Source organism: Psittacula echo (assembly GCF_963264785.1).
Source record: "Psittacula echo genome assembly, chromosome: 6".
Classification (NCBI taxonomy): Eukaryota; Metazoa; Chordata; class Aves; order Psittaciformes; family Psittacidae; genus Psittacula; species Psittacula echo.
Window position 1 is genome coordinate 34,083,216 of NC_137743.1, and position 22,432 is coordinate 34,105,647.

The following is a 22,432-nucleotide window of genomic DNA, read 5'->3' on the forward strand; positions in this document are numbered from 1 at the left end:
CATAAATTTCAGATGTCTTTTATGTTTTAGGAAGGTCTGAGTTTGGCATGCCTTATGAAAAGCTCCCTACTTGTTTTGCAAACAATGATAGGACAAAGGGTAATGGGTATAAACTGGAACACAAGAGGTTCCACTTAAACTTGAGAAGAAACTTCTTCTCAGTGAGGGTGACAGAACACTGGAACAGGCTGCCCAGGGAGGTTGTGGAGTCTCCTTCTCTGGAGACATTCAAAACCCGCCTGGACACATTCCTATGTAACCTTATTTAGGTGTTCCTGCTCTGGCAGGGGGATTGGACTAGATGATCTTTTGAGGTCCCTTCCCATCTCTAACATACTGTGATACTGTGATACTGTGTGATACTTATTTTGTAGTCAGGCTTATGAGTTTGTATAAAAAAATACCAAATGAAAAAAAAACCCAACCAAAATAACAAAGAAAGAAACCCAACCCAACAACAACAAAAAATAAACCCAAAACAAACAAGAAAACAACAAAAAAAAACAAACCAACAACAACAAATTAAAAAAAAAAAAACAAACAAACAAAAAAAAGGCCACAATTTTGATCAGAAAGCTCTTCTAATGGCATTATATTGATTTCTGAAGATTGCCATCATTTTAACCTCTTTTCGGTTTAACATAGGTTTATTACTGTTTGATCTCAAGCACTGATTTCAGTGTGATTAAAAGTGGAAGGTCTAATTTCTGGACTCCAGTCCCAGAAAGCAAAAAGTCTCACTGCTATTTAGCTGTACTGACTGAATTTGGAACATACTTCTAAACTGTTACTTGCTATGTATTTTCTTACTTGGAGCAGCAATCAGAGCTGTAGATGTTAGTGGTCCAGTCTGCAAGAATCATATAAGGGTAAGAAGATAGGGAGATAATTTTGAAAGTGCTTATTGATTTGAAATTATAAAGTCATGTTACAAACTGCTTCACTTCAGTGTTATTGTTGCTTGCAGTACAACTCAGTTTGTCAAATTACTCTGCTGCTGCAGAGACTGCCAAACCTGGTGTCTTCTTTCTGGCATGACTCTTCTTTTCCCCATCCGCTTCATTTTGCAATGCTTCACTCACATTTCAAGCTTTATCTTTAAAAGTAATTATTTGCAAAAAAATTGAAAATAGTCAGGTAGATCAGGTAGGTTTTGTATATAGAATCATAGAATAGTTAGGGTAGGAAAGGACCTTGAGATCATCTAGTTCCAGCCCCCCAATGTTCTAATGTTTATCTATTGATCTTGTCCCTGCTCTATTCTAATACTGCAACCTTCCTTCCTCCCTTCCTGAGATCTCCAATTAGCATATTCTGGGTGAAGTCGTACTGTATAACTTCCAAAGCATGAAGTGTTCCTACGTTGAGGAATGGCTGGTTTTAATGATCTTGATTCTTGACTGTGGGAAAAGCCAGAAATGGTGTAGGTGTAATTTAGATAAAACTCTGGGATGAACTACCAAAATTGAAAAGCTTATCCTCCATGGACTTCGGCAAGAATCTCTCCACCATCTTAATTTTCTTGTCTTCAAGGCCTGTGTCAGAGGGCTCTTCTATCTTAGAAGAAGGTCTCATACTGCAGTTGATGTGGCAGTGTCCTTTAACACTGCTCCTTTTTCCTTGGTTCATGGGCTAGAAGTGTTGCTCTGTATTACATTCTTTAATTTGTTGCAAAAATCTAGAATGATAAAATATTAAAATAGGCAAAAAAGGAAAAAATCTTGAAAGACCATATGAAATATTTCTCATGAAATATGATAACAGTGTTAGTTGTAAAATTAGATCATATTGCAACATTTATTAATTAGGTCATATATCTCATGCCAAGTTTCAGATCATGGGTAGTATTTGATAAAATGATAACAGAACTTGAAAAACTGGTTTTTATGTTTAAGAGCAATACACATCTCAAACGTTTGACAATCAGAACCAAATTGTTGCAAGTTAGTAGGTTTAAGCACACTTTGATTAGGAAGATATTTTGCTTTTTATTATTCTTAGTATGGATTAATTTGATTTTTAAGTCTTTGTAGACGAGTTTCTGTCAATCAGCACCTTTACTGCAAGTCAAAATTGAAATATATGGAACCATTTTCTTCTGTAGTCTAAAAGGGCACACTGAGTTTTAATGTTATAGCAGATACTACACAGTAGGACTCTTCAGTCAGTCTGGATTGTGGATTCATGAAAATAAAAGGAAGGATTCATTAGGCCACCTCTCAGAACTGGAAAATGAAATTCAGTTATGGTTTATGTGTCTCTTTAGATCTAATAAATGGAGCCCAAGAACAGTGTGAATTGCCTCCTATGGATGGTTTTCCTCACTGTGAAGGGAAAATAAAGGTAAGTGAACTGGTTTTAATCTTATTCTATGTGTTCTAAAATCTGAACCTATGTTGCAAGAGGTCACTGCTCAGACAATGATGTAAAACAAGAACAACCGTGTCAAAAAGGGAATTTTTAGGAGTGTCGCTACAGTATTACTTACCTCAGGCCTCTGATACTACTGCTGCAGAGAAGTGGCATCCTATTAAGACAGGAATAAAATGCCATGTTATATTAAATGTGTAGTAGTATTATTATTATGTATTTATGTTATTTATTATTATATGTTATGTTTTATGTATTTATGATAATAAAAGGCTTTGTTATTTGTATGATGTCTTCTTATTCAGAAAACCCTGGTTTTTCCTCATTATGAGTCATTTGGTATTCTCCTACCCCAGGACTTGGATTCTGTGTGTACCTCTGTCCAACCCTTTTTCTGTTTCAGCAAAACATTTGTTTATGCTTCTTTCCCCTCTTTGCCAACAATGCTGTTGGGTTCCTCCCTTCCCCTTCATTAGGAAAAGCATTCTGCCTCTTCTTGATCACAAGCTAAAGCAACCAGAACTTTGGGGTTCACAGTTAATTCTACATAAATCCTATATTTTACTAATAATGCAGTTTGAAAAACAAAATATGGAAAGCCATCAGACTTCAGCTGGAAATGAAAAAAGCAAAACAAAACACTTCTTCCCTTTTTCTCCTCCCACCCCCCAAACCAATAAACCTGCCACAAAACAAACAAGACAAAAAAATCCAAAACAACAGACTTGCTAAATGAAGTGTTTGGAGGTTTGTTTTTTTTTCACCAAGATACATTTCAAATGTAAGACCACTGTTTTAGTAGTAGGGCACAAACGTCAAATTCTGAACACTTAAATTGTATTACTTGATAATGATATCTATTTCTGATAGTGAAAAGAAATAACTACCAAAAGATATGTGAAATCATATTGCCTTTTTCCTCTAAATAAAATTTGTAGGCAATAGTATTTAAAAATCCCAAAACTGTGTCTTAAATCTCTGGTCTGTGTTTTGATCCTTTTTGACAAACTGGCTGCATAGTGACTATGTAATACATTATTTGAATATTAAAATATGAATTTAAATTAATAACTTCGTTCTGCAGAAATGACAAATTCTTGGCAGAATCAGGCAGATTTCAGTCTTAATGACTGAAATGGTCTGTTAAATTCCAGAGCAAGTGTAACATGGAAGGGGGGGAAACAATGCAATCAACTCCAGCCACACCCATATGTCTGCACCCTGGTTATATTCTCCTTTTGATATTTGTCTCTGCTTGCCTGGTTACCAGTTTGTATAAACTGTGCTCACATCTGGTATGTAGTTACTTTCCCAACATAGCTGAATACAGAGATGCAGTATGCTGCAAAATGTTAATATAAAATTCCTTTTTTGCTATTTGTATTTTTCATCAAGATGGATATGGTCGCTTGCAGCTTTCCCCATTATTTCTGAGTTCAGTGTGAAATAGTAGAGAGTTATTATGTGATACTTCAATCTAACAGACTGTGGTTTTGTTTCTGTTTCAGTGGATGAAAGATATGTGGCGATCGGATCCCTGTTATGCAAGTTATGGTGTAGATGGGTCCACATGCTCCTTTTTTATTTACCTCAGTGAGGTTAGTAATCTATTAATCTGCAGAAGGGGAACATAGTATTTTTGGTAACTGTTTGCAAACTCTTCTCAAAAGAAATCATAACTTTCTTTGGAAAAAAAAAAAATTATAAAGAGGAAAAAGCTATTAAAACAGAACTATTATGAAGTGTTTTGCTATTAATCATAAGTCCTCCAGGGGTTTCTAGCCTGGAGAATTTTAATGTTTATAACTGAAGTGATGTAAGCAGCAGCTCTCTAGGGAGTCCACACTGGGTGTCCTGTTAAACCTAAGTATGAAGCTCAGTCATAAATCCTTGCCTCTGCACATTTTTTCTGTTGTTTTCAGTGCAGCTCTTAGGGTAGTAGTAGGGGCACGCATTTTAGGGGGGGCATTTGGAATGTAAAATTTGGAAATTAGAACTAAATGAACAGTAGAACCTTCTCCGAAGCAGCATGGCCACTTCCTGCTTGGAGACTGTTCATGAATTGTCTGTTAACAGAAAACAAAACCCCCATGGAAGTCCCATTTTTTAATGAAGTAGCACATATATTGGCTAAAGCTTTTGGTACCTGTCAGAACCAAAAGCCCAGTTTCGTACACAACTGAGTAAAGTTCATGCCCTGGTGGGTTTTTGTACAGACTCTGTTTCCTGCGTAACACGTTTTTTCCAAGAATGAATTTTGTCAGTCAGTTATTATGGGCTCCATTGCTGGCTTGTAGTGTTTGTGCCAGAAAGTCAGGTGTATTTGATCACTTGACCTCTTATTTCTTACTACTAGAATTTTGATAACTTATGGCAGCTGATCTTGGAAGTAGTATTGATATCTAGTAGCTTACTATTTGTAAAGAACTGCAGGAGCCAGTATGGCTGCTGAATTGCAAACTGATATTAATTTTGCAGTTTCTGTGAGATTGAGGGGTGGGGCTGGGATTTTAAATTACATGTCTGAGATTAAAACTATAGGTCTACTAGATAAGTAACTGTTGTGATGAAAGCAGTTTCTGTTAATTTACTCAGTTTACTGTCATGAACTTTTTGGAGACACTGCTTGAAGCAGCAGTAATGGTTAAATGCATATCCAAAACATGTGTCTGAAGAAATAAAAAAGGCTGGGTTGAATCACAGATTTGACTCACTCCAGTGCTAGTACCAAGTGTTGATCTATTTATGGGCTATGAAGCTGGTGAAGGAAAACATACAGTATGACTATAATAGTTATCCTGTTATTTATCATAAAAGCTAGAGATACGGTTTTGAAATAATCTGAAGTTGATCTGAGTTTCAGCTAAAAGGTTATGTTTTAGCATTAGTGGAGTTACATTTGTGCATTAGTATTCTGTCAGCCAGCAGGTGCTTTGTGTTTTTAGTGCAGATGTATTTTAGAGATGAAGATACATGTCAACTGAATGTGAGAATCTAATAAAAAAAATGGCATCTGTTATTTTGTATTTCTGTATTCAAATCACAGCATCTTCTGTAACAATCTTCTCTGATCATCAGTTTTGAAAACTCAGTTGATGCTCAGTTCAGCTCATCCTCATGGCAAAATTGAAGCAGATTTATAGAGACCAAATGGTTGGGTTTTTTTTTCAAAGAGTCTAGGGATTTAAAATTTTTCTTTAAGCAGCAGTACTGAATTTGGGCAAATTCTCATTTCATGATGGAACAACAGAACAATTAGTCTATGTGTATATTTACGAACTTCAAACAAGAGTCTTGTACTTTTCTTTTTTAAAGTGTTTTCCCATGACAGAATGTAAAAGTGATATTGGGTGAGCATGTTATTAACCTTGAGTTTAAATTTGGCATTCTTAATCCTATGATTAATGCCCAGCAGCAGAGGTTGAAAGCTTAAATGTTTGTGAATACAAGCATGAAATGAAATTCTAATAACACTACAACAACGTGGATTTATGAGGTGTGTTGGCTGCTAAGGATAACTTGGAAATGCTGTTGCGAGAGTCATTTGTCAAAGTGGACAATGATGAAGAGTTGACAGTTTATACTATGGTTGCTCAGCTGAATGATAAATGTGTCTACAGAGCTCTCAAGTCAAAACTACTGATTTAAAATATTAGAATGCATTAGGGTGCTGGGAGGATATTATGGTTACGATTTTTCTACTTTAAGGTTACAGTGTAGGAGTAAGATGGTTGTGTACACATGCTTTGTTTGAAAAGGCAATATATACATCAAATTATGCACAACTTCTGTTTGAAAAGACAGAATATGCATCAAATTGTGTGTATGTCTACTTTTGCTCTTGAAACTCCCTCTAAGATCTAGCGTGACAAGAGCCTGTGTTCTTTCATACTCTTTCGGGATCTATGTTTTCTTCAGAAGGAGTTCAGTTAGGATATTATGTTGCACTCACCTAGCACTCTTCCTAATGCAATTGTAAACTTGTAAACAAAGCAGCCTGAAATAATACGTCTTGATATGTAATATGGGTCAGGACCACAGAGATACAAAGTAACTTGTCCACAGTTTAGTCAAAGGTTTAGAAATAAAACCCGGTCTTTGAGTATCTGCTGTGTGCCTGTTTTGTTTCCATCCTGTGTGTCTGCAAAATCGAACAGCATAGTCAACATCCATGCTGCCCCAAGTAATCTCTTCTGAAGAGCCTGCACAAGTGCAAGTGTTAACAGTTCTGCCTCCTCTAGTTTGCTTTGGATGGCACTTTTGCAAGAACACAAGAACAGCTAGCTGAACAGCTCTTCCCCACTTCTCTTGTGTCTTGGCTGCTTGAGCAGAATGGGAGGCGAGTGCGGCAGTAGAAGGAAAGTGAGAAGCAATGCAGCATTTCAGGCTTATGTTTTTTTATTTAAAGCTGTCCCTCTACAAATTTGCAGATAAAGCTGCAAGAATTTTCACACTTCCATCTTGAAGTTTTGCTGAAGCAACTGGCTCACTCCTGGTGCATGTTATGCAACTGTGCAGTCCTCATAATGCTAATTGTGCTGGAACCTTTGAAGACTGGAGAAGACAGAAATGGCCTGAATAGTAAAACCAGACTTATATTCTTTTCAATAACAGGGCAAGACAGGAATTAGAAGTAGCAAAAATTGAAAAGCAAGTTAAGCTAAGGTTTCTGGATAGTTGGGGACTTCTTTCCTTTTAACTGTGATACAAATTTGTCCATTGAAAAGAGTTGCTTCCTATAAACTCAGCATTTAGTTATGAAAAAGACAGTTGTTCAACACTGTAATGTCACTGGCACAGTTATAATTTTCACAGATGGCATTGCCTCTGGGGAGAAATGTGAAAAAATTAATTTCTAGACAGTACAAAAATATATTTCACTGTAAAATGTCAGTTTGCAGCTGAAGAATTAAGCTTTTAAAAATACCTTCTAGCAAATGAATTTTTCACACTGTTTCCCAGCTTAAGGAAAAAAAAAAAAAAAGAAAGAAGATGTAGGAATCTTATTGCTCCTCTTCTTTATCTAGACATGTGCTTTCTCTGAGGGCTTTCACTGCCTGCCACACAGGAGTGGAACTACTGCTGTGCTTGCTGGTCAGCCAGCAGCTGTGATGCAAGTTACCACTGCCCAGAGGTCACTACATGGATGCTTACCTGCTGGAGCTGGGCAGATCTTACTAAAATCCCAGTCTTTGGATCTCCAGTTTGCCTTTCAGGTGCAAGGGTAATTTTTGGTACCCATCTTGGAAGTGGATCCAACATTTCAAAAGACTAAAACAATTTCAAAGACCAATCTCTAAAGCTCCTGTAGTTTCTGAGTGTGTGCTAGTATGCCATTAGAGAGACTTCTTGTTTTGAGTCCTTCAGACTTGATGGAAACAGAATCTATGGTTTCATTGCAGGAATGTTTTTCTTTATGCTGTTTCTTTTGCTTTGAGGGATAATGCAGAAAAATACAAACTGAAGGTGATTTTGATTGAGGGTTTGTTTCTAGAAGGCAAGCTGCAGTCTGAGGCATATTTTAGTGAAAACACCTGGAAATCATAATTATACAGATTCCCCAAATCCTTGTGGGTTTGCTAGTTTAGTGCCATTTGCTCACATCTGTGTGGAATTACCCTTTCCACAACTTCTGCTGCTTGTGTAAGCTATTTTCTGATATTGAGGTGAGTTAATGATTTGCATTTCTTCAATGTAATGTAGCATTAAACCAGCTTCTTTGAATTCTACTTAGAAAATTTACAAAAATAGTATTGTCTGTAAAGCAGCAACAGCTTGAACTTCTTAAGTCATCTTGTGTAAGTCCCCAAGAAATTTAAATGCTAATGATAGCCAACACTTTGTCCCTAAATCATCCATTAGTGTATTGGCCTGGATTTGGGTGATTTGGGCTTGGTTATCTTTTCTACTTCTGTCACTTTAAACTGGGATTAGTCTTTTTTCTGTGTTTTTGGAAAAGGCATAGATGCCAGTGTAAGAGAGGAATCAAATTTCGTGCACGTTACTGAAGTTAGATAAGAGACCATTTTTTGATTGATGATTATGTATAAAATTTCATATTCTGGTGTCACTGGGACTGCAGGTACGTAACACCCAAAGTTTGAGATTGCCTTTGGAAACAACCAAATCCAAAATTACCTGTACACTCCTCCATTTCACTAAACAGGCAGGCAGTCATCTTGCACACTGCGGATTTTGTAGCACCTTCAAATGACTACCTATCACTGAGGAAATGCTAAACAAAATATAGGTAATACAGTTTCCAAAGGATTTGAGAAAGTCACCTGAGAGCAGTTCTTTCACATCAAATTCTCAAAAGGATTTTCTAGGTGAACATTTTGAGTTCTCTGCCTGCCTTCATACTGCCTAATAAATTCAAACATGCACCTTTCACCAGATACTACTGCACTGTTGTTTTTTTCTTGCCCACTCTGGGACTAACATAAGATATTTAACAGTAGTACTTCACCATGGATAGAAGTGCACTGAGCAATAAAGCTGTTCACCTGATGTGGTAAGAAAGTTGCTTTAGTTTCTCTATAGATGTGTTGCACCTGCCCTTTGGGAGAGTCCAAAATGAAGATTATCCCAGGTATTTAGAGAAAGTGCCTTTTCACTTTCTGCTTTATTAAATTCCCACTGTGACTTTTTAAAAGCATAATGGACTTCCTGAAATTTTGGGTGCGGGTAGTTCCTGATAAACTATACTTCCATTCAGTCTGGAAGATGCTCAACTACGCTAGTGCTACGTTTATCATGCCAGGTTCTTAGAAGTGTGCTTGAAGTACTTGCTCTGTAATGTGTGCTGCAGTCTTGACTTCCCTTCAGTGTCAGTGTTTCTGGGGAAATTACTGGAACAGATACCCGCAAAGCTTCTATAAAATATGCTCTTCAAATTTCTTAGGTTTGTTTGGTTTGGGTTAACTCACCAGTAAGCTACATGAAGTCACTGTGAGAGTGGCTTGTCTATGATAAGAGATTAGACAAACTCTTGAGTTCAGTTTAAGCCGAACCTAGTCATTCACACCCCAAAGCAGTTCAAAACACCAACTTTTCACTAATATCTGAAATCATGTAGCACTTAAATTTTGAACTTCTAACATACCATGCAACCTAAACTTATGGAGCTAGCTACGTGTACTCTAGACAGAACTCTGTCTACTGCAATTTAAAAACAAGCAAAGAACTTTCAATTTCTCAGGTGGACTTCATTTCTTGAGCATGGTCAAAGACTACCCTAATGCATTTGATTGGCAATGAATGCAACATTAGGTACAGGAGGCACAGCTGGTCTTGTTCAAAATATGACAGCAGAGATAAATGTATTATTCTGAATAATAGTTTAGCATTTACATCACTCATCCAAAAAATGGTCAGTCTTTAAATCCGCAGTTGCTGCTTCCCAACAACCTTTCTTAACTACTAATCTGCAGTCTGATCTCACATCCTTCCTATTAAATCATGCATGTGACTGTGTAACAGTTGGTTGCTATGGAGAGATTAAGCTAGAGAAAGAACTGATGCTAACCCAGTGAGAGGAAAGTTGTCCCTGGAAAGGGAGAAAAGGAATCCTGGTTCCTTCTTCAGAGACAACTTCTGTGTTTATACATTTCTGTGTATATACATAATATATAATATATACATAATACATAATATACATTTCTGTGTTTATACATTTCAAAAGAAATGTATAAACAAGTTGAAGAGCAGGATCCAAACTAACACTGCTGCCCTCCTTCACCTTGCTCAGACTTAGGGCTGATTGCACATGGATATTCTGTACCAAAACAGAAAGCTGAAGTATTTGTGTGTTTCTGATGGAGATTTCATCTCAACTCACTTTAGTGATATCATAATCCTTTCTGTCATCATTGCCAATGACAGAGAAAAGCTGTGTATTAATGGAACAATACCAGATTTGTAACTGCGTACTGCAGCCTTAGCACATGCTATATCATCCTGTTTATAACTAGATGTATCATATCTATATACACACACATACATATATATATGCAGACACACGCATTTTTCCCCATTGTACATGTTATTTACTATGACAAATATTCTTGACCTGGGACAAGTTATGCTTTAATGCTGTTGCATTTTCTGGAAACCTTTTCGTTACGAGTTATCAACCAAAGCAGGCTTCCCTCCCCATCATTCAGTTTTTTGTATTAGGAGCTTCCAGAACATGTGTTACAAAACAAAGTCTCTAATTCTTCCCCTCACATTCCCTGCCCTATCTCTGTCTTATCCCTGGTAGTGTCAATTAAAGCTGATAGGCTTTCTTTAGGCAATCTGGGATAAAGGTGGGGAAATCAAGTTCCAGGCACCAGGTGTTTTCTGAGAGCTTGCATCATTGTTGGTGCTTATTTGTCACACAAGACAAAGGATATTGAATGCCTCCACTCAAGTCATCTGAGCAGGTTTAGACATTTCTTACCATTTTTTCTTCTGCATCTGTAGTTGTAAGTTAGTATTCATTGAAATAGAACTTGACTTGTACTTATCTTACATCAATGAGTCTATGAAAATGGATCCAAGTTGTCACTGGTATTTGCTGGTAAAAGTTTCATTACCATCTGTCCTGGGTTCAGCAGTAGCAGTCAGTTTTTCTCCTTCTTAGTAGCTGGTGCAGCACTGTGTTTTTGACTTTCGGCCTGGGAACAGAGCTGATAACACCGATGTTTAGACTGACAAAGGACTTTGTGAGTCTCATGCTCTGCCAGGGAGGAGGAGAAGCTGGGAGGAAGCAGAGACAGGACACCTGACCCAAACTAGCCAAAGAGGTATTCCATACCACAGCACGTCACGCCCAGGAGGTGGAACTGAGAGTTCCCGGAAGGGCTAGATCACTGCGGGGTGGGGGCGAGGTACCAGTTGGTGAGCAGTTGTATTCTCTTCCTTGTTATTTCCTTTATCATTATTACTATTAGTGGTAGCAGTAGTGATTTGTGTTATACCTTAGTTATTAAACTGTTCTTATCTCAACCCGTGGGAGTTGCATTCTTTTGATTCTCCTCCCTGTCCCTCCAGAAGCGGAGGAAAGAAAGGTGGGGGGGGAAGTGGACTTCGTGGTTCTGATTTACGGCCTGGGCTTAAACCACGACACCATCCTGCATTTTTCAATAACTTCCTGGTTTTGGTTGGAATAGAGTTAATTTTCTTCTTAGTAGCTGGTACAGTGCTGTGTTTTGGCTTTAGTCTGAGAATAATGTCAATAACAAACTGATGGTTTAGTTGTTGCTAAGTAGCACTTTGTCTAAATCAAGGACTTTTCAGTTTCCCATGCTCTGCAAGTGAGGAGAGGCAAAAGAAGGGAACACAGCCAGGATAACTGACCTGAACTAGCCAAAGGGATATTCCATACCAGAGAATGTCATGCTCAGTATAGAAATGGGGGGAGTTTGTGGGGAGGGGCTCGTTGCTGCTGGGGGGTGGGATGGGCATCGGTCAGCTGGTGGTGAACAATTGTATTTGTGCATCACTTGGGTTTCTTGGGTTTTATTCGTAGAATCATAGAATCATAGAATAGTTAGGGTTGGAAAGGACCTTAAGATCATCTAGTTCCAACTCCCCTGACATGGGCAGGGACACCTCACACTAAACCATGCCACCCAAGGCCTCATCCAACCTGGCCTTGAACACCGCCAAGGATGGAGCATTCACAACCTCTCTTCCTTTTATTGTTACTATTGTTGGTTTTGTTATTAATATTATTATATTTCACTTTATTTCAATTATTATACTGCTCTTATCTCAATCCATGGGTTTTAACTTTTTATCAATTCTACTCCTCATCCCACTGGGCCATGGAGGAAGGAGTGAGTAAATTGCTGCAAGGTGCTTAATTGCCAGCTGTTGTTTAAAGCATGACAAATAACTATAGCACCCACCTTTGTTTTTAAAGAAGTTCCCATGGCAGTGGTTAATAGACTGGGTCAGAGAACAGCTGCAAGATTTGTTCAGAAATGGATGAGCACAGCTAGAATTGCTGTTGTGGGCCATGTTTGGGTCATGCAAGGCAACTAGGAAAATTACTTACCCACTAAAGTTTCATATTGAGTTATAGGCATCCCTGTGGTGTTCTGTATGAGAAATCCTGAAGCTTTTAGCTGAAGTGGTGATACTTGGTTCTTTAAAAACCAACCAACCAAAAAACCCACCACCCACTTTCTAGGCCATATGAAGGTCTCATGAAAGTGTAAGTCCTGCCGAGAGCTGTAGTTAGAAATAGTTCCTAGGCTTAAAAGTGAGCAATTCCATGTTCCAGACAGGAAATGTTTGAGTGCTCAGTTTGAATTGAATGCTGGTACACTGGGTAGGGGAAGAGAGGAAAAGCAAGGAATGAAAGAGCAAGGAAGGAACAGAAAGAGGTTGTCTTGAAAAAGGCCAATAGCATGGTGGTTTGAATTATTTGCAACAGAAGTAGTATGTATTCTGTTCTACTGTGTATCATTACATGGGGGTAAATTGAGGAACACAAAGTTCATTTTGCTACTCATCGGTGTTAGTGCAAACTGTTCCTTTTAATTCTGACACAAAATATTAATCACTATTTCTGTACAGGATTTTTAAGCAATCTTTACTGAGGCTTTGTACTGCTGTAGACTTTTAATTTTACATAATGCAATGGAAAAGCACAGTTAACTGGAATCTTTTTACTTGTAATACATGTAAAAATGCAACTGCTGTAGTTTTTGGGGAAAGCTGCAGTAAAACTTAGGAGCCTGCTAGATATCTTGTGTAAGTAACATCAAATCAGCAGGTTTTTAATCCTGTAGTAGAAGCCTGTCAATGCTGTCGTTTCCAGTAGTTCTACAAAGGCTGTCTCTGAAGTCTTCAGTAGCTTGTGTAGTTGCGTAGGTTGACACCGCTCTCCCTTTCACCAAGTGTATGTAGACTGTTGATTATCTGTGCTTTTACTGAACAGGGAAGGAAGAACTGGAGATGAAGTGTGAATATTCCGTTTGAAAACCTTGTTTTCATTGGAAGTGTGATATTTCTTGAGTACTAGGCACCTCTAAACACAGATGTTACGACTTGTGTAGACTTCCCTACTGTAGTTTTTCACTTCTGCTTTCTTTACTCTGTATCTTTACTGTGAAGGTGGTGAAGCACTGGAACAGGTTGCCCAAAGAAGTGGTAAATACTCTGTGCCTGGCAGTGTTCAAGGCCAGGTTGGACAGAGCCTTGGGTGACATCATCTAGTGTGAGGTGTCCCTGCCCATGGCAGGGGGGTTGGAACCAAATGATCTTAAGGTCCTTTCCAACCCTAACCATTCTATGATTCTATGATTCTGTCTACCTGGTAATATCTACTATGATCTAAAAGTGTCTTCTGGTGCATGAGCTTCAGTGTTAAGTGCTTGCATTTTCTGCCCTCTGCCAACAATCAAGTAATCTGATTTTCCTCTCAGTTTCTTTTGGAACCATGACTCATTAATTCCAGTTGATTCTTTAATTACCTGAAAAATTAACTCATGTTCTGAACAGCAGAAATTGCATTAGCATTTTAGCTGGTTATCCTGTCATAATGTTTCTGTCTTGGGGGCATATACGCCTGATCTTTTTTGCCCAAGAATACCTGAAATTTGTTATTAAAGTAATCCTAGTTTGGCTAGTTTGCCAGTAAGTATTTTGCCTCTCCATCCTCACTTTCCCTTGTGTCAATATAGTAAATTAATGAGGTTTTTTAATTTCTTTGATCTTCCCCTTCTGTGTCAGGTTTGGTTGCTTTATCTTCGGTTTCTTGGTGCTCTTGCTAATTCTCTCCATAAGAGAATGCCTGTGCATTCTTCCTGGTGTATTTTTCAGTCCTGAAGTGCCAAATTTTGAAGAATATGTATTTAAAAAGTCCTCTGGTGAGTTAAGCTGGTCTTTCGAATGAACAAGAGGAAACATAAGGAAGGAAGAATGAGTGCTAGACCAACTGTGTACACTGATATTACTTTTAGTCTACTCCGTAAGTGTTTATGTGATAGGAATTACTGTAATTTAATTTAGACTAGAGGGAATATTTCTAAAAGCACAAAAGAAGTGTATTTGTTTTTCAGTCAGTAAGGCATGCAACTAACTGTCCTTGTCAGCTCTGCAAAATCTTCAGTTCCTTTAGGAGCCAGAAAAGGGGCACACACAGTAGTCCTTGAAATGTCATATCTTACTTTCAATCTGTTTTAATGCTAGGAATAATTCTAAACTATTTGTACTGTGAAAAAAAAAATTAACAAAGGGGAGAGAGATTGGGACTGTGAGTGATTTGTAATATGGATCTTGCAACCTTCTGCCAGTGATTCCACAGCTTGCATTAGAAAGTTAGGATTGTTAATCGCTGTAATTTCTAGTATGTTCCCAGGAGTGGAGACCACCAAAGAATCAGATATTTTCAAATAAGTTTGATAAGCTGCTGCTTTCAACTGTTATGTTAAATACATTGAGTAGAGTAAGTCATAGCATTCAAATTAATGCTTTTATATAATTTGTCTGAGGAACCTGAGCTTGATACATTTCTTCTCTTAATGAGATTATGATGCTTATTAATTTATTTTCATGTTATTGGTCTTCTAGGAAATTGTATGGTATGATCTTAAGCTTTTAACCTCTAATGCTTCAGGCCTACTGCAGCATGATTAAACTTAAATTATGTTTTGACAGGTCTGTGACTGGAGGGGCCAAAAGAGCAACTCCAACTTGTAATTCTTTGGGAGCTGTAAATTAAATTGATAGTGATGAATCTTAGGTGGCCTATAAATTTTTTTGCATTTCTCCCTTTTTGCAGTACAGTTATGTTTCTGTTTTCATGGGTTTGCCTCTAAGAGTGTGATTCCTTGTTCCCAAAAGCAAATAGTCTAATTTCTTAAGTTACATGAATAATAAAGATTCTACAGGACAAGCAAGATCCCTAGGGAGCTTTCAGTGACTCGCATCTATTGCTGTTTCTTCCCTAACTACTAGCTGTTGTACTTTTTTTTTTTCCTAGTAGACAATAGTAGAAGCATTGCTTTTGCACTGATTGTGTTTCTCTAATGATTACAGCTATTAGTACTTGTGGATATTGTTACATAAGTTATAATTATGTTACTTATACCCTTCAAATAAGGTCGTTTAGGTTTTATTCTTCTTTCAACTTTTTGTCTAGATTTCTACAAGGTAGAACTTTGATCATTGGTTTTCATCAGGCTTTGCTTTCCATAAAGCTATTCTGGGGAGGTGGGATATGTTCCAAAATACATGGGGTTTTTTTTAAGATCTGGAAGCATAAAAAACTTAGTGCTTTTTAAAAACATTTAGAAACTGCTCAGAGAAAGTGTATTTAGAGCGTTTAATGGCTGACCTCTCTCTTGAAATCGTTTTATCTCCTGTATTCATTATCATGAATGAATAGCTAAATGTGACTTTTGGTTGCAAATTTGCAAGGTTAAAATAGTATTGAATTGCAAAAAAGTCTTAAGCTTTTCTTGAAAAAAGCGATTTTAACTTGCAGTGACTTACTAATCAGCTGATACCTTATTTAAGCCATAGAAAGATGTAATCTAAAGGCAGTGAGAGGCTTTGGTAGACCAGCTGGAATGGGAATGGAACAGAACAGAACAGAATTATTTATTTTCATGTGACTGTTTTACAGGTTGAAAATTGGTGTCCTCGTTTACCTTGGAGAGCAAAAAGTCCTAATGAAGAAACTGATCAAAAAACAGTGGTAAGGATAAGGTTAAAGTATGAAAAAGAATTCAGTAATTGTGATTCATGGAAAAGATCCTGGAATCCTGTGCTGCATAAATGCTGATAATACAAAAATTTACCATTTTTATTCCTCAGCTTCTCAAAACTGAAGGGAACATCCTTGACTATATATATATGTAGCTCATCATGTGTTTTCTCCAATTATTGTGTCACATTGCAGTCTTGCTGGTAGATTTCCATTAAAAACAATTTAGTGTTTAAATTTGTGAAATGATGTGTCTGAGATACTGAGAAAAATTCCAAAAATTAACAAATCCGTTCACCAGTGTTAAGCGACCATGTGTGAAACTGCCCAATTTTATGGTCCTATGAATATATATAATATAATATAATATATAATGCATATAAAAATGCCTTAACAGAAGGGGTATATGTACATTTCAGTTCTGTAGTAACATTTTCATTACTGCTATTTTTTTTTTTCCTTTAAAAACTCTACACCATGCAGGTTGTTTCTAAATGCTATAGCCTAATTATGTAGCACATAGATATTTTAAGATAATTGCTGGGCTGCATATGAACATTACTTGCATAATTTAGATATAGGCTGTCTCATTTTGTAAAACCAATTGTTCCCAGATCAGTCTAGATATAAAAGGAGTGTTTCCTTTAAAATCTGTAATCTGGTAAAGTTTCTTCCTTTATGGTATAGTAGGAGGCTTCCTCGTAGTTTTTAAAAGATTCAAGATATACACAAATCTTCATCTTACTGAATCTTCAGCAGACTGTTCTGATTTTATGTTTTGGAGATCCTTTAACCTCATTTTGAGGGACATGAACAAACCCAAATCTTATATTGCAGAATTAAATACATTGTGAAACATTACAAACATAGTGTATTTAAGGCCAGATTAAATGAGGTTTTAAGCAATGTGATCTAGCAGAAGGATGGTTGGAACCAGATGATCTTTAAGGTCCTTTCCAACCCAAACTATTCTATGATACTCAGGGGCTACTAAATACTGATAATAAAAACAACAGTAATTTATGGGGTTTAGAAATGTCTGTTTAAAGCTATCTTAAGTGTTTGAGCTAAAATCTCAACTTGACTTTAATGTTAGGAGTGTATCTTATTTTCTTTCTTTTCCATCTTTTTGAATGAGAGATGAAGAGCACACAGTTCACGTTTGGCAAATTTTTTCACTTATGGAAAGTACACTGAAGACTAACGAATGTTTTGGGGTTTTCTTGATGTTTTAATTGAAGGCTGAAATTCGTATCAACTTTGATAATCTCTACAAAATGATGTCAAGACATGAGGAATTCAGGTGGATGATGTTACGCATCAGACGAATGGCTGATACCTGGATTGAAGCGATTAAATCACTTGCAGAAAAACAGAGTTTGGAAAAGAGAAAACGAAAAAAGGTAAATAAAAAGATTTTTCATTCCTGCCACTTGCAGTTGTATAGGCTCTTTTAAGCTTCTTATTCCAGAAGTAACTTCAAAGTGGAAATACCAAATATGTCCAAAGGCTCATGTTTATACGTGTGCCTCTTTTCAAGAAGTATTTTGGTGTTTGAAGTTACTGTTACAATGGGTATTTGCTTTAACAAATAGTTTCACACACTTTCTATGAGTCACTCTTTGAGTAAGTTTTTAACCTCTTTAATTTTGGATAAAATAGAGACTATGTAGAAGATTCTAAAAGGAAAAACTGCATTTGCAGCAGGCTATTGAAAATGGAGTGTTTTATGTAATGGTGCAAAACAATTGTGCATCTTCTTTGTCCAAAATTGAGACTTTAAATAGTGTAGTTCTGTTTTGGATTTGAGTAGACTTAAAGTTGACAACAGCTTTAGATTGGATAAGTTTGATTACCTCAACTAGTTAAATAGAGCTCAAAGTCATAAACACCGCAATGGGTTTCCCTTCCTGCTTTGTTCTTAATGGAGCCAGTCCTAAGTGACAGCAAGCCATGCACAGTCATGTTTCTACCCTCTCTTTAAGCCTGGCTGGCTGCAGTGCAGCTCCTTGCTTGAGAGTCTCAGTCCCTGCATGACATCTGAGCACCATGTTGCAGCTCTAATATTTGTCACCTACTACAGTCCTGGAGTGGGCTCACTCTTTGTAAAGGAGCAGCTCATCTGTTTCAAGCAGCCCTCCAGCCTGCTTTATTAAAGAAATCTAACATCTGAGAATACTAAACTCAAGAATAAACAGAAACGGTATTGTCCTGCACAAGCAGTTTTGATGGGATGCTCTAGTTAACGCTTATTCTTTGCTTTTAAAAGCCCTTTGAGGTTGGGCTTTAAAAAAATAATGATGATTTTATTTTAATATGTCCAGCTCAGTTCTGGGAGCTGAAAGAGATTAGAATAAAATGGTTTTTTGAATGGTGCTTCTTTATAAAGAGTGACAGATCTTTATGAAATCTTTTTCATAAAATTTATGGTGTTCATGAGGTTTTAGGCTTGCCACTGTATGTACCCACACTCAACAACCAGCTATTTAGCAAAGTAGTTAGAACTCAGTTTCTGTGCTTTGCTGGAAACAGAAGCAGGGATTTCAGAGAAATGCAGAGAAAACTCTCCTCTGGTGGCAATGGAGAGGAGAGGTTTGGAAAGCATCCTGCTACTGTTATGCAGTCTTTTTAAGTTCTTGTTGGCTTGTCCTATCCTTAACTATAGTGTCTTGCCTAAACAAGTGTATCCTTCTTGAGAATCTAAGTGGTTATTCAATCAAAGTAATTTGCCAACCGTATCCTGGGATACATCAAAAGAAGTGCAACCAGCAGGTCGAAAGAGGTGATTCTGCCCCACTGCTTCTGTGGGACCTCATTGGGAGTACTATGTACAGTTCTGGTATCCCCAACATAAGAAGGACATGGAGCTGTTGGAACAAGTCCAGAAGAGGGCCATGAGGATGATAAGGGGGCTGGAGCACCTCCCATACAAAGACAGGCTAACAAAATCAGAATTGTTCAGCCTGGAGAAGAGTTGGTGCATGGAGACCCCATAGCAGCCTTCCAATATCTGAAGGGGGCCTACGATGTTGCATGAGAGGCACTCTTCATCAGGAACTGTAGTGTACTTGTAGGGACAAGGGGTAATGGGTTCAATCTTAAACGGCGGAGATTTAGGTTGGATATAAAGAAGAAATTCTTTACTTTGAGATTGGTGAGGCACTGGAGTGGGTTGCCCAAGGAAGTTGTGAATGCTCCATCCCTGGCCAGTGTTCAAGGTCAGGTTGGACAGGGCCCTGACCAATCTGATCCCAGTGTGAGGTGTCCTTACCCATGGCGGGCGGAGGGGGGTAGATACTAGGTGATCTTAAGGTCCTTTCCAACCCAAACCATTCTGTAATTCTGTAATGTGATCCACAACTTTTTGTGCAGAATTACAGATTATTTTGTGAATAACACCATTCTGGTGGATGTTTTTAATTACTGATCTGGTGGCAGATAATAGTGCAAAGCAATGCAGTAACATTCTTATAATTATTGTTTAGGAGATCCATTACAGAATTAAGTAAGTCATTAGGGTATTGGATTTTGGGGGGTTGATATTTTGGCCATAGCTGGAATTTAATAGGAAGAAAACATGCCATGAGGTATAATGGTTGCATATTCAATGTCAATAACTCTTAACATATGACTTTCCTTTCCAGATTCTTGTTCATCTGGGGCTCTTGACAAAAGAATCTGGATTCAAGATTGCAGAAAATGCGTTTAGCGGTGGCCCACTTGGTGAATTAGTCCAGTGGAGTGATTTAATTACATCTCTCTACTTACTGGGCCATGATATCAGGATTTCAGCTTCACTGGCAGAGCTCAAGGAGTAAGGAGATTACTTTCACTTTTGAAACTGGAATACAAAAAAAGGAATTGTAAACTCTTAAAGCTTCTAGTAACGGTATATAATTTCTTGAAGCATAAAATGAAAGTGGTAACTCACTAAACATACGATAGATTATTCTCATGAGCTGAATATATGTACTATGAAAAGGATAATGTGTTTCTTTGTGGCTTCAGGCTCCTGAGACTTCATAAATGAATGCTGTAAAATTCGAACTAAGTAGCTTTTCTTTAACATTGCAGGTGCTTTAACCAGCTGCAATAGGAAAAGTTACAGACTAGCCTAATTCTGTGTCCTTTTCTTCAGTTTCTGCTATTCTTCATGCAGTATCTCTTTTTAAAATAAAAGTGTAGATCTTTTAAACACATTACTTTTGATGTATTTCATTGCTAATATTAGGTCAAATTGCTCATCTTTGTCTTGCTCTGCATACTAGTTCAGCATTAGGCATTAAACATCTGTTTTAAGCTTGAGCACATACACTTTTTCTGTAGCTTTTGGGGTTTTTTATAACAAACATGACAGCATCGTTTTATAGAGAGCACTTACACTATGAAGCTGTCAATAGAAATCTGAAATTATTTAAAATAATTTCAAAGCACAATAGTTAACCATTGCAGCCACATTACTCTTGTTTAGATGGGGTTTTTAGTGCAAATTAGCTCTTTACTGATGTATAAATGTTTCTTAATAAATGATGAGCATCTTTAGAATTTGAATGTTCTTACATGTTTTCTGATTTGGCAAAAATAAGAGTAAAGCTTTTTTGGAAAAGGAAATTATTGGTATAAACAGTATTACGGCATCTATTCAACATATTTGGAAAGTAATACTTTTCCATATTTCTTCTTTCTTTGTTTAGGATTATGAAGAAGGTTGTAGGTAACAGATCTGGCTGCCCTACCCAGGGGGATAAAGTTGTAGAACTCATTTACATTGATATAGTGGGACTCACACAGTTTAAGAAAACGCTTGGTCCATCATGGGTACATTACCAGTAAGTATAACACTTATTTGACCTCTTAACTGCTGTGTTAAAGAGCTTTTTTTGAGTAACACATGTCAAAATATTGAGGTGAGTACATTCACATAAATTTAAATTTATTTAAAAGTGAAAATGTGGTTCTCTGTTGACTTTCATTCTTAGGAATAAAGGGGCTAGGACCTGTTTGTTGCATACTATCTTTATACCCCCCAGCAATTTTGGGGTTCTTGGATTCAAGCATTTTTAATCTGAATGAATTGTATTATTTTTTTGAGGCATTACCTTTACCTTTCTTTCTCTCCCTTCCTTACACCCCACTCCCTTTGTTCTGTAAATTAGTAGATAAACTGAGAGATTATTGGATCTTGTTGTTCAGTTGGAATACTAAAGGCATGTTTTGCTTGTCCATGTTTGTAGCTGTACTGGATTGATGATCGTGGAGATCTATCTATGCTAATTGTATTGGGCAACAACTGCAATGTGATTTTTTCTGTTCCATCCCTTGAGATGCTGGGCAAAGAGTTGTCTTCAAGGATAGGTCCAAACAATAACTGCAGTTGTGCTTCTGTAATCTGTGAACATTTTTCCATTTGAAATGGAAGATGGTGGTCACAAGACATTACTTTGTACAGCCTTCTTAGCATCTGCAGTTTTAGAACCACATTTCTTTTTGTCAATAACTTTAAATCAGCAAGCTCCCATGTGTTGTACCAATATGTATCAGCATGAAATAAAACCAGATCTAAATTACCGACTTTGATTCTTCTGTGCGAAATTGAATTAGCTATGTTTCATGATCCGTAAAGTCCAGTAAATCCTACTTGAAGGAAGGTATTGAAAGGTGTTCACTGCAGGCAGAAAAATTGTTTTCTTTCAACTTCAGGATTTTCTAGAGCTTTGGTTCTTTTCAGCATATTTTTAAGTGAGAGTCCTCTGATCAGTGTTACCGATTAGATTACTCTTAATCTCTTTTTTTTTTTTTTTAAGCAAAAGAGTAAATGGTTATTCTGTTTTATAGGATCCTGCTAATCAAGATAATCCCATTTTCCACTGAGCTACAGTTGGTTGTCTGCCAGATGTAATTGTCACTAGGTGATCATATACAGTATTATGGTCAGAATGTAAACCCATACTTACAAATTTAAAATGTTTCTCTCCGTTTGTTTTGAATTTCCTATTTGGCATGTTCTATAACGAAGATATGGAAATACACCATGATACTGAGAATATTAGATAAACTTTTCAATTTTTCTTGCTTATTTCATGAATCATTAAATCTCAAGTTGTCAGTCTGGTTTTCATCCGTTCCTAATTTGTGGTAATGACTTACACTTTCTGGTTTAGGAGAGGAGAATTAAATTTAACTCTAAATAAATGCCTTCGGTAATATAGGAGTTTTTGTTAGGCTTTTGAAGAAGAAAATAAATTACTAATGCCTCTCTTCTGCAATATTGGATTTCTTGGAATGGAGGAAGGCCTCATCTAGTCCATAGTCTTGCTGAAAAGTAGATTGGATGTGTTCGTCCTTCTTGAGAGACTT

The 22,432-nt window shown here is 37.1% G+C and overlaps 1 protein-coding gene across 1 annotated transcript in view; it reads left to right on the forward strand.

The window, feature by feature from the left end:
* Positions 1–22,432, forward strand: part of MGAT5 (alpha-1,6-mannosylglycoprotein 6-beta-N-acetylglucosaminyltransferase) — a gene marked incomplete at both ends in the record, with an annotated part of 79,987 nt that overhangs the window by 17,181 nt on the left and 40,374 nt on the right. Inside the window, 6 exons of the mRNA XM_080622179.1 lie at positions 2,267–2,343; positions 3,879–3,968; positions 15,995–16,066; positions 17,317–17,478; positions 19,720–19,889; positions 20,770–20,904. Coding sequence (XP_080478305.1) covers positions 2,267–2,343; positions 3,879–3,968; positions 15,995–16,066; positions 17,317–17,478; positions 19,720–19,889; positions 20,770–20,904 — 706 coding nt within the window. The remainder of the gene's footprint in view (positions 1–2,266; positions 2,344–3,878; positions 3,969–15,994; positions 16,067–17,316; positions 17,479–19,719; positions 19,890–20,769; positions 20,905–22,432) is intronic.